The sequence below is a fragment of the Pelodiscus sinensis genome, chromosome 10 (assembly GCF_049634645.1).
Source record: "Pelodiscus sinensis isolate JC-2024 chromosome 10, ASM4963464v1, whole genome shotgun sequence".
NCBI lineage: Eukaryota > Metazoa > Chordata > Testudines > Trionychidae > Pelodiscus > Pelodiscus sinensis.
Window position 1 is genome coordinate 49871709 of NC_134720.1, and position 13330 is coordinate 49885038.

The 13330-nt window shown below is 44.0% G+C and overlaps 1 protein-coding gene across 4 annotated transcripts in view; it reads right to left on the reverse strand.

Moving 5' to 3' along the window:
- The window catches only part of COPS7B (COP9 signalosome subunit 7B), a 40202-nt gene that overhangs the window by 12628 nt on the left and 14244 nt on the right, over positions 1–13330 (reverse strand). For all 4 annotated transcript variants that reach the window (XM_025179168.2, XM_075938153.1, XM_075938152.1 and 1 more), the window contains exons 2-4: positions 10452–10628; positions 9404–9479; positions 1370–1458 (exon numbers count right to left, since the gene is read on the reverse strand). In XM_025179168.2, coding sequence (XP_025034953.1) covers positions 1370–1458; positions 9404–9479; positions 10452–10628 — 342 coding nt within the window. The remainder of the gene's footprint in view (positions 1–1369; positions 1459–9403; positions 9480–10451; positions 10629–13330) is intronic.

Genomic DNA, 13330 nt, shown 5'->3' on the forward strand with positions numbered 1-13330 from the left:
TCTTGGGCTTTGGATAGTTTTGTTAATTGTTTAAAAAAGGCCTCATCCACCTCTTCCACCTGGCTAGGTGGCCTGTAGTAGACTCCTAGCATGATATCACCCTCGTTTTTTACCCCTTTTAGCTTAACCCAGAGACTCTCTACACAGCTATCTCCTACGTTCATCTCCACTTCAGTCCAAGTGTGTACATTTTTAATATACAAGGCAACCCCTCCTCCCTTTTTTCCCTGTCTGTCCTTCCTGAGCAAGCCGTACCCTTCCATACCAACATTCCAATCATGCGTCCCATCCCACCAGGTTTCTGTAATACCAATGATATCATAGTTGTATTTATTGGTTAGCAATTCCAGTTCTTCCTGCTTATTACCCATACTTCTCGCATTTGTATATAGGCATCTAAGATACTGATTTGATCTTGCCTCCCTGTTGTGCCCTGACCCTCCTTTCTCCTTGCCATTATAGGCCGTAGTCCCCCCCATTTCCAACCCATCTCCCAGTCCCGCACATTCAGCACTTACCTGTGGGCTTTGCTCACCTGCCCCCGTCGAACTAGGGATGTCAACATGTACTTGACTATATGATAAACTGATAAGCCTAGGCTTATTGGTTAATTTTGTTGACTACATGCATTCCCCCTCCCCCACCTTGCTGCCTCTGTTTCAGAGGCAGCGGGGGCAGGAGCTGGTGTGGGGGAGGGATGCAGGCTTAAAAGATAGAGGCAGTAGCATGGGGGTGGGCACCATGGAGTCAGCTTAAAAGCCAGTTTACCCCAACACCTGCTCCGTGATGCCACTTGCGTCTCCGCCCCCCCATTGCGGGGGTCCGAGCGTCCTGTGGACAAAGGATGCTCCACATCCCTCTGTACCAGAGGCAGCATTACAGGGCAGCTGGCAGCCGGTCTGTGTGAGGAGCTGGTTTTTAAACTGTCTCCCCTTGCAGACCAGCTCCCCCTGTGCTGCCAGGCCCGCCCTTGGGGTCTATCAAATACTTGTGCAACCGCTAAGATTTCATGCGGTTACATGACTATTCAATTACCCGATAGCAACATCCCTACCTAGAATTGACAAAGATTTTCAAGAGGCAGATGGACCAGAGGGTCCCATCTCCATTAGTAAATCTAAACTCCTTCCAGAAGGCCCATTTCTCACACTTATAGAGTTCTTCAGCTACTCCAAGCTCTCGTTCCTTGAAAATCCATTATAAGTTACTGAGTTCCATGAATACAGGGGGACTGCTGTACATTGTAGGTAATTTTCAAGTCACAGCTTTTCCAGAGCGCACATGCAGCCTAATGCACACCCACGTACAATACTTGGATGCCACTTGCAGAAATGGTTGGCATCACTTTGCCAAGACTTCTGTACCTTACCTTCATTCTGGAAGCCAAGCTTACAATAGTTAAGTGTTTCAGCTTATTCTTCTGGGCCCCTGTTAGCTCTGGCAGGTTATCCTTGTTTGCTGTTCAAAAAAAAAAAAAAAAAAAAAGGACAGAGTTATGGAATTTCCTTCAAGAATTCAACAAAACTTTCAGGTGAAAGTTTTTGACCAAGTTGCACCCCAGAAGTCAGTAGCACTAACGACTCCTTCTGCTATGTAGGAGTGCTAATGAGGACCCAGTGCTGCTAAATGCAACAGCTGGACCACGTCCGTGGGGAAACATAGGCTAAATTAAAAAGCAAGTCAGTCTGTTCCAAAACCAGACCCACAAAAACAACATAATGCACATGTTCACAGGTGAAATCCTGCCAAGACATATGGTTAATATTTTGTTTCCAGGACCAAACTATTTGTCCTCGTTCAGTAAGCTCATGCTAATAAAGCCTTGGACTTTGATTTCACCAGCTGTAAAATGTGGATGATGCTTACTTCTCTGAAAATCAAGTTCACAGAGAGAAATTATTAATCTAGATACTTCTAGGGCAATCCCAGCCCAACAGTACCCACAAGCCTCTAACGTATTCACAAATAGAAGGGAGGCTGGCTACTTTCAAAAGCATAGGCATTCTTTGGAATGTGTGTGTTAATGAAAGATTTAACATTTCAGTGACACTGAAGTTGACTGGCCCACATGGAACCCATCTCATCCATCTCACCCAATCCTTTCCATTTTGGGCTCCTCTGTCCCTTTCCCATTTTGGGGGGATTTTTTTTTATATTACACTTTCCCTTACTATCTTACTTTTTAATACTTTCCAAAGGATTGCACAATGCTTCATGAAGTGTCCAAGCGACCATATATAATTCAGTTTAACATCTTTCTGAGGGGAAATACCAAAGAAACCCACCACAGCAGACTTTACCTCCAGAAAGAGAAGCGACACAAAAATGAGACCAATTACATGAAATGAAAAGTTACAGTCACAAGCGCATGCCTGCAAGCTACATGGAAACTTCTTTAAATCACGGTATTATAAACTCAAGCTATATCTATACCCAAAATGATTTTTTTTTTTAAAGAGGACCAAAAAATGCCACCATGGCTAAGCTGAGTAAAAGATTGAATTAGAGACAATATATCCTTTAAAAACTGGAAGTCAAAACCTACTCAGGAAAACAGAAAGGAGCATAAACTCTGGCAAGTCAAATGTAAAAGTATACTTATGCAAGCCAAAAAAAGAATTTGAAGAGAAACTAGCAAAAGACACAAAAACTTAAGAAACTTGTTGCTTTAAGTATACCAGAAGCAGGAAGCCTGCCAAATAATCAAAGGAGCACTCAAGGAAGACAAGGTCTTTATAGACAAGCAAAATCAATTCTTTGCATTGATCTTCACAGCAAAGGATGTGCACGAGATTGCTACACCTGAGCCTTTTCCTCCCCCCCAAGAGACAAATCTGAGGAACTGCCCCAGATTGAGGTGTCAATAGAGGAGGTTTTGGAATAAAGTGATACATTAAACAGCAATAAGTCACCAGGACAAGATGGATTCACCCAAAAATTCCAAAGAATCTCAAATGTGAAATTGCAGAGCTATTAAATGTGGTATGTAAGCTATTGCTTAAATCAGCCTCTGTACCAGATGACCGGAGGATAGTTAATATAAGACAGATTTCTTAAAGAAGCTCCAGAGGCCATTGTACTAATTACAGGCTGGTATGCCATACTAATTACAGGCTGGTATGCCTAACTTCAGTACCAGGCAAATTGGTTGAAACCCAAGTAAAAAACCAAATTAGCAGATGGATAGATGAACACTGTATGTGGGAGAATAGTCACAGGTTTTGTAAAGAGAAAGCATGCCTCACCAATAATTAGAATTATGTGAGGGGGTCAAACAAGCATTTACACAAGAGTAATCCAAAGGTTATAATGTACTTGGACTTTCAGAAGCCATTGGCAAGGTCACTCATCAAAGACTCTTAAGCAAAGGAAGCAGTCATGGGATAAGAGGGAAGATCCTCTCACAAATCAGTAACTGGTTAAAAGATAGAAATCATCAGTTTTCACAGTGGAGAGAGGTAAATAACAACTGGGTCCCCCGGTGATCTGTACCGGGATCACTGTTGCTCAATATATTTATAAATGATCTAGAAAAAAGGGTAAACAGTAAGATGGCAAAGTTTGCTGACAATACAGAATTTCAGAGTGCGAAGAGTTATATAAAGAGACCTAACAAAACGGGGTGACTGGGCAACAAAATGGTAGATAAAATTCAATGCTGATAAGTGCAAAACGATGCACACGGGAAAACATAACCCCAACTATGCATACAAAATAATGGAGTCTAACTTAGAAGAAAGATCTTGGAGTGATGTGGCTAGCTCTCTGAAAACATCTCCTGAACATGCAGTGGCAATCAAAAAAGCTAACGTTAGAAACCATTCTAAGAGAAAAATATCATAATACCATTGTATAAATCCATAGTATGCCTACACCTTGAATTCGGCATGCAGTTTTGGTTGCTCCATCTCACAAAAGATCTACAGGTTGAACCTCCCAAATCCAGGACTCTCTAATCCGGCAACATCCATGGTCTGGCAGGGCCACAGATGTTGCTGGACCAAAGAGCCCCAGAGGAGGCGGGAGCAATGCAGGGACTGGGGAGCCCAGGCTGGACCAGGAGGCATCTGGGGAGCCCCTGCCCTGCCTGGGAATCCCTGGTGTTAGCGGGCCAGGCGGCAGCCAGGGAGCTCCCAACCCAGCCAGGGAACCCCCAGCAATAATGAAGCCAGGTGACTGGGGAGTCCTGGCTCCAGCTGGGGAACCAGTCTGCTGCAGGACTACCCGTGGCCCGCACCCTCCAGCCTGGAATCCCAGCAAACCACTGGTGGCAGCGGGGCCAAGGTGATCGGGCAGCTTCTGCCAGGGAACCCCATGGCTGAAGAAGGGGTGGTGGAGGCTGCTGGCCAGAATCCTGAGCAGCAGTGGGGCCAGCCCTAGCAGTGGAGCCCCAGGAGACCCTTGGGCAGGCAGATGAGTGGGAGTGTGCCAGTCCAACATTAGGGAAGCCAGCGGCAGGGCAGGGAGCCCCAAGGAGAGGAGCCCGGGAGCAGGGCAGCCAGCAGGGGAGCACTGACCTCCCCTGGTCCAGCAAAATCCCTGGTCCGGGACAGCTCAGGTACCGAGGGTGCCGGACCAGAGAGGTCCAACCTGTATTAGAAATGGAGAAAATACAGAGACAGGCAATAACAATTATTAAGAACATGGAACAGCTTCTATATAAGGAGAGATTCAAAAGATGAACTGTTCATCTTAGGAGAAGGGGGATAACAAGAAGTCCAGTGGCACCTTAAAGACAAACAATTTATGACAGAAGTCTGTGGAATTGGGAGGAGTGTGGATAAAATGACTAAAAAAGTGTTATGCACACCTTCACATACCCCAAGAACTAGGTGTCATCCACTGAAATTAACAGCTAGGAGGTTTAAAATGAATAAAATCAAGTACAGTACTTCTTCAAACAACGCACAGTAAATCTATGGAACTCGTCACTGGGCAATGCTGTGAAGGCCTAATGCAGAATGGAATTCAGAAAAGAATTAGATAAGTTCCTGGAAGACAGGTCCATCAACAGCTGTTACTCAAGGTGATCAGGGTTCCTCAATATCTGACTGCAAGAAGATGATACCGGATGACGGGATGGAACACTCAATAATTGCCCTCTTCTCTTCGTCCCCTCTGAAGCAACTGGCACCTGCCACTCTTTGAAGGGAGAATATGGGCTAGATGGACCATTGGTCTGACCCAATACAGCCGTTCTTATGACTGTACATTTAGTTTGTCCTGCATCATGAAAACTGCTGCATGCAGGAAGGGGAGGCTTAAGGCAAGGATATTAGTGAAAATCCCTACTCTTCCAGGTCATGCCCTGGGATCTAACACCCATGCAGAGCAGACAGGTCCTCTAACTAACCACATCCTAGAGACCCACAGTCTGCAGAGAAGTAATGAAGCTTGTTCTGGCTCCATATCTACAGAAAATCCCCCCCCGTCCCTCAATATACCTACTCAATTTGTTCTCCAGAGCTTACAACTGAAATGCTCAGATATTACTATGATGGGTATCAAGACATCTTGGACAGAACTCTTTGTAAGGCATTGTATTACTCTGGATTCAGGCTGCTGCTCACAAATATTAAGTACTGCCTTCTGTCTGAACTGAAGTGTAAGCACAAAAGGCACAGCAAGCTTGAAATGCACTTTCCAGCAGACATCCTCTCCTGATTCAGATTGGGTGCCTCTGAGTTATATACAAGTGATTACATCCTGGTGGACATGTCTTTGCTTTACCATATGTAGAGGTTACAGAAGCCTAAGAGCAAGATGGGTCATTTGCATAACACCATTCCTGAGTTCAGCCAATGCCAAGCAAGAACGCTCTCTGGCCCACTTTAAGGCCAGCTAGACAAGCTATTCTTCTTTGAGATTCTTCCCTTTGTAGACATTTTCTCAGTATTCCAAAAACATAGCAAAACCTGGATTACAGAACAGATTTAGTTCCTGCCAAATATTTCCCAAACAAATTAAGATGTTTAAGCCATTCAAGTGGAGAAAAGCGATTCAACCCAGTGAAATTGCAACACTCAAAATTACTCTAAGAACTCACTAGTAGATGCAATGCTTTTATTTAAACAGATACAAGGTGGAGCAGTTTCCAAAGACAAGCACGTGTCATTGTGTGTGAAATGCATGTGCAAATGTGTACCTAATTTGCACCCATTATCAAAACTACACATTTAGACTAGACTTTTGCACATAAAAAAGGGCGATTTGTCTAACAGCTTAGGCATGCATGCATGCAAGTACTGTGTTTGAACACACACACATCCAGGACACAACTGCATGTGCATTTGAGAGTTGTGCCTTTTGGTGTGAATGTAAAAGGTGACACAAACCCCATCTACCAACTTCTGTTCAGAACGGATTTTCAAGACTAGGTTACAAACCACTGAATGGGAAGATTCCCTAATTTCAAAACAGATGGCGAGTTTGTCCTCTGCAGAATCAGTGTCTTTTGAACATGAGGAAGAGACACCAAAATACCGCTGCAAGTCAATTCATATCACAGTGACTCAGCTCAAGAGAGGCTAGTAAAATGCCCATTCTAATCATCTACACCAACCCGTAACCGTTTGGCTATTGCTCTTCTTCCATAGTCAGCTGAAAAAAAGATTTCTCACGCAGAAAGCCTACCACAGACAGAATTTTACTCTTAGACCCTTTCAACCTGCCACATTTATAGAGACATTGCTTGGGTAAGTTGGCTACCTTGAGTTGCCCGGCTGTACTCATGGCAGGACTAAGCATTATTCTAGACCATCCCGGACAGCTGTTTGTCTATCCTGCTCTTAAAAATCTCCAGTGATGGAGATTCAACAGCCTCCCTAAGCAATTTACTCCAGTGCTTAACTAACCTGAGTCCTGTGGCACCTTATAGACTAACTGCAGTGTAGGAACATAAGCTTTCGTGGGCAAAGACCCACACTTCGCCTGACGAAGTGGGTCTTTGCCCACGAAAGCTTATGCTCCTACACTGCAGTTAGTCTATAAGGTGCCACAGGAGATCCTCGCCGCTTTTGCAGATTCAGACTAACACGGCTACCCTTCTGATAACTAACCTGAGAGGATGTTTTCCCTAATGTCCAAACTAAACCTCCCTTGCTGTCCTATCTTCTTGTCCTATCTTCAGAGGTTAGGGAGAACAATTTTTCTTTCTCCTCCTTATAACACCCTTTTATGTATTTGAAAATTGTTGTGTCCCCTCTCAGTCACTTTTCCAGACTAAAGAAACCCACTGTTTTCAATCTTGCCTCAGAGGTCTTGTTTTCTAGACCTTTAATTGTTTTTTTGTTGTTCTCTGGATTTTCTCCAATTTGTCCACATCTTGTTGAAATGTGGCGCCCAGAATAGATGCAATACTCTGATGGAGGCCTACTCAGCTCAGAGTAGAGTGGAAGAATGACTTCTCCTGTCTTGCTTACAACATTCCTGCTAATACATCCTAGAATCATATCTTTTTTTTGTGACAGTGTCACACCGTTGATTCATATTTAACTTGTGATCCATTTTGACCCCTCGTTCCTTTTCCACAGTACTTCTTTCCAGGCATGCATTTAATTGTTTCTTCCTAAATGGAGATTTTGCATTTATCCCTATTGAACTTTAGCTTATTTACTTCACACCATTTCTCTAGTTTGTCCAGATAATTTTGAATTTTAATCCTATCCTCCAAAGCACTTGCGACCCCTCTCATCTTGGTGTCATCCACAAATTTTGTGTACTGTGTCATTATCTAAATCAGAGGTGGGTAACCTTTTTTGGGTCGGGGGGCCACTGATCCACAGAAAAATCAGTCAGAGGCTGTACATAAGCGAGAAACAAAAAACCCCCACCACCGCCAGCGTGGGCTCCGCAATGCTGGGGGGAGCCAGATCTAGGCAAGCCGGGGATTGCATCTGGCCCCCGGGCCTTCGGTTCCCCACCCCGATCTAAAACATTGATGAAAATATTGAACAGAACCAGGCCCCAGAATTGATCCCTGCAGGACTGCACTTGTTATTTCCTTCCAGCACGACTGTGAACCATTGATAACTACTCTCTGGGAATGGTTTTCCAACAGCTTTGCACCCACCTTATAGTAGCTCAATTTAGGTTGCATTTCCCTAGTTTGCTTATGAGATGGTCATTTGGGACAGAATCAAAAGCTTTACTGAAGTCAAGATATATCAGATCTACCGCTTTCGCCTATATACAAGGAATGTTATCCTGTTAACGAAAGTTATCAGGTTGGTTTGACACAATTTGTTCTTGATAAACCCATGCTAACTGTTGCATATCATCTTACTATCTTCCAGATGTTTGCAAACTGATTCCTTAATTATTTGCTCCATTAACTTTCCTAGTACGGAAGTTATGATAAGTCGATTGGCCTGTAATTCCCTAGCTTGTCCTTATTTTCCTTTTTATAGATCGGCATTATATTTGCCCTTTTCCAGTCTTCTGGAATCTCTCCTGTCTTTCATGACTTTTTAAAATAAGTGAAGAGCTGCACAGGCTAGTTCTGAAAAGATTGGATGTAAGCGAGTAGTCAAGTAACCAATAAACCTAGGTTTATCAGTTAGTTGAGTAAACTACTCGACTACCCGCATTCTCCCCCTCCCCCCCGCCGCCTCTGTATTAGAGACAGAAAGGGGGGAAGGGAGAAGCAGGAGTTGGGGGGAGCCAGCCCCTCTCTCTGCAGTGCTGCCTCCTCCCCCCACTGCTGCCTCAATCAGAGGCAGCAGTGCAGGGGAATGGGGGGAGGCTGCTCTGGCAGCAGCCCCTGTCTGCAGGGGTCACAGTTCCCCCCCCAGGACTCTTCACAGACAGGGGTTGCTGCCACGAAGCAGCCCCTGTCCAAGGCGGCCAGGACTGGCCATGGGCAGAGGCTGCTCCACACTGGGAACCCCCACGGAGAGGGGTAGTTGTACCTGGCGTGAGCCTGGACTGAGCAAGCCTGGCTCAGTCCCAGCTCGCACCGAGTGAGGAATATACCCTCACTGCGGCTCTGTAGTTTAAATGTAGTAGGAGCTGGTCTGCCTGCCGCCTGGCTCTTACTACATTTAAGCTGTAAAGCCGCAGTGCGGGTAGCTCCTGGAGCCAGCACGAGCCGGGACTGAGCCAGACTTGCTCAGTTCCAGCTCACTGCGGGTCCAGGACCTACCCCTGCTGCAGCTCTGCAATTTAAATGTAGTAGGAGCCGGTCTGCCTGCCCGCAGAGCTGCAGCAGGGGTAGCTCCCAGACCCAGTGCAAGCCGGGATTGAGCTCCTTCCCTTATCAACTAATTGTGTAGTTGATAGAATTTTTATCGACTACACGATTAGTGAAATACCTACTTCTTAACATCCCTAGACTGCGTTACCCCACTCAGCCATTTCGATCATTGCCAGGTTCTGAGAGCATTTGCTTAATGCAATCTCTTACCGATGTAATCTGGATACGTTCCATAGGCAAACAGATTCAGCAACTGGAAATAAGCAGCATTAGGCCCTTCAGCAAGCTGGAGAGGAGGAAAGTAAAAGAGATCTTTTGTCAGCCAAAAAACTGGTATAGTTTCTCCTGAGTGCTGGTTTTAATTACACATATAATATGTAACTTAAAAAATACATGAAAGAAGGGCTACTTTCAGAGGACTGGATCCTTTTCAACATTGTGTAATCAGCACTACATTTCAATAGTTTAAAATCAGGATAAAGATGACAATTCCATGTATTAAAATTTGAGTTTAGTTTACGTAGTCAATTACTTCATGTAATAGCTTAGATAAAATGAAGAAAACGTCCTCTTGAATTCGGCTTGTGTTCTTATCATAGGACTGCTGAGCAGATTATGGCATTGGTAAGTTAAGAATCTTTACTAGCGACTGGGAAGCTGACACAGTTAAATTGCACAATGACAAAATCTCAAAACAAAGCAGGTTAGAGCATTTTAAAACTGTCTGTTTCTGGAAGTTCTATACTTTCTCTCAAACAAATAGTGCAACAGTTGTCACACTAACCTCTGTTAGGGATGTTAGATAATGTGTAATTGAATAGTTGTGTAACCGCATCAAATTTTAGCACAGCCAGTGCACTCCCAGCCCCACTCCTGGGAAGCCCCTGACACTTTGTGCTGCTGTCTTTTTTTTTAAAACCAGTTCCCCGTGCAGACCAGCTGCCACGCTGCAGCATGGGAATTTCCTTCGACTACTTGATTAGCTGATTAAATGAAATTTAACATCCATATTTAAATCAAAACACATAAGACAAAAGTGATGCCCTCATGTACACCAGGTCCTCAAGATCTGTAAATCTGTCATTTTGACTTAGGGAATGACAGAAGCATTGGAAAACTGTGGTAAATTATGTCAGGCTTTGCCCTGGATGAGCATTCTACCATCTTAGTTTATTACATGCGTGGAAATTCCTAGGAGATCCCTTAAACCAGGACTTAGGGGAAAAGGAGAAAATATAGATGGAACCATAACTCTTACCTCTTGCACGTTTGTTAACTCCAACAGTTCTCCAAAGACGTAAACCCCAGGAGCTTCTAGCACTTGGTTTATCAGAGCAGTCAGGGCTGATCCGTTGGTGCCTTTGGCTAATAAAATAAACTGCTCAAGAAGATTGCAGGATGGTTTCTGTTCTCCTGCCATTCTAGATTTTTCAATCTGCCAAAAAGAAATTGTTTTAATGACTCTCTCCTCCATCTTTGTACAAAATGCTACTTAGGATCAGGAAGCATGGCCAGGATTTTAACATTACAACTTAACTTTGCCTTGTTGTTCATGATAATTCAGAACTACTGATGAGTGTGGGACGAAGGCATTGTGGCCAAAGTCCTCTCTGTCCACAGAGCAGCAACACTCAAGCAATAGCTTTCAAACCTTCCTGCACACTGTCCTGCCAACATGCCTCACCTATCCCCTAAAGGAAGGGGGTTCCATGGCTTTCCATTCTTTTGAGACTGCCAAGTGGTGACAACTATGATGGTGGGTTGTGATGGCTACTAGGAACTGGCTGAGACTCCCTCCACCTCAACTCATTACAAGGCAAACACCAATTGATTTAACCCTTTTTTAATATATATATATAAAATCCAATTACAAAAACTAGTATACTGCATCTTTCCCAAAAGTATCTGAATATCTGTCAGTTGACAAAGCAGGAGCATGAAATTCCATCTGCTTTCAGAGCCAAAGAGGGGAAAATGAAAAAGCTTTGTCACCAGCTTACTTAGTTATTGTGTATTTTTGCTAAAACGGCAGAGTTAAATTGATTAATGTTAATTACAAGGCTTAAGTGATAAAAATACCTTTTCTTTATAAAAGTAAGGCTTTGACTTCAATTCTGATCCAACACATCTGACCTGTATTTTCACTCTGAGTATTATCGTTTGAGTTCTGAAATGTCAAATCTAGTTACCAGCTGACAAGTTCAGAAAATAAAAGTGGCAAATTTCAAGTCACGTGCAAGCTACGAAGAACTTGATCTCCGAAACCCTGCATCACAATTGGACATGATTTTTTCATGTTATACAGGCAGTCCCCGGGTTACATGGATCCAACTTGCATCAGATCCCTACTTACAAATGGGGTGAGGCAACCCTGCACTAGCTGTTTCCCCCCAGCAGACCAGGGAGATGCGAAGCTAGCGCTCCCTCCCCCCCCCCCCCCCAGCAGACCAGGGAGACGCGGAGCGGCTTTTCTCAGCAGACACCTCAGCTTGAGAATAAAGGACTGAGGGAAGTGAGGTGTGGGAGAATAAAACTGAGCTCTGGAGAAATGTTTGGCTAGAGTTTCCCCTACAATATGTACCAGTTCCGACTTACATACAAATTCAACTTAAGAACAAACCTACAGTCCCTATCTTGTAAGTAACCCTGTATTTACAAACAAGAGATTATGGTGACAATTGTAAGATCTTGTTGTTAACCTCTGTGTTTGTATTAGTTCCACTAATAATGACCGAGGGTTCTGGGAGGGCTTGTACAAGCACAGGTTGCTACAGTTTTATTCTATTATCCAAGCTAGATTAAAGCTGACTCACATAGGTCTACTTCAACTGCTGTCACATTCTGTGATTGAAATACAGTTATACCCTGTGTCTCATAATACATCTTGGGGTAAATAAGTATTATCATCTGACTTCAGTGAAAAGGACACTGAGGCACAAGTGATTAACTCAAGGTGACATAGGGAAAGTGACAGAACTGGGAATGAAATGTAGATTTTCTGGCTCGTAGATAAGTGAAAAGTTATTATGCTATTTGTTAGCATCAAAGCAGATTTACTTTCATCAGTAGCTCTCGAAGTGCTTTCCAAGTCTAAGTAAGTACTATTATCCACATTTTACAGATGAATAAACAGACTAAAAGGTGAAACAGTTTGCTCAGGAACAGCAAATCACTGAGAAATGGATAGAACCCAGGTCTTCTGACTCATTTCCATAGCCTAGCCCACTGGTTTTCAAAATTCGTTGCACCATGACCCCTTCTGATAAAAATTACTACATGACCCCAATCAGCTGGGGGGGGGGAACCAAAACCTGAGCCCACCTAGCTCCAAAACCCACGGAGGAGGGGACAAAGGCAAAACCAGAGCTGCACCATGCTGGCCAGAGAGGAGAGGAAGGGCAAAGGTGAAGTCTAAGTGCTTCAGCCCCATGCAGAGCACCTGTAACCTGAGTCCCACTACTTCTGCTTCAGCTCTGGACAGTGGGGCTCGGGCTTCAGCAAGTCAAAATCAGCCCTAATGATCCTATTAAAATGGGGCTGTGACACACCTGACCTGGAGTCTGAGAACCGATGCCCTAGCCAATGAGTCAGGACTACCTTCCTGGAAAAAACTGATCATTTACCCATCCTGCAGGATTCTTTTTTGGCTCTGTTCTGCTGTCCACACTCCAGATTGCAATTTTCCATACAGCCAATAACACTCTTCCTTAAGTGCCACCCTCAGGAGCATGGTGATAGCACAGAAGCAAATGGCAAACCTGACATGAGTGGCCACGTGGCAACATCGTTCATGATTTCTTCTTCAGTTTGCTAAGAACTGAGGAGGTACCTAGATTTTGTTTTGAGTTCAAACAAATGTGGCTAGCCATATACCCAGTATTTTCAAGTAAACAGTAGCACTTGCATCACACTTCACTTGTTCACACTGTGGTTTTGGTTGTCAAAGCTGGTGCAAAACAAGATTTTTCCAGACCATTTGTCAAACTTAATATTACCTTTTAATTTTTCCAAAAGAAAACCATGCATGTTTGCAACCTGAAAGTCCATCTTCAGAGACACAGGTGCAATACTCACTGCCTGTATTTCCCGCTTCTACTGTCTTATGGCAGGGTCAAGACAAACTGACCCACAGAGGGA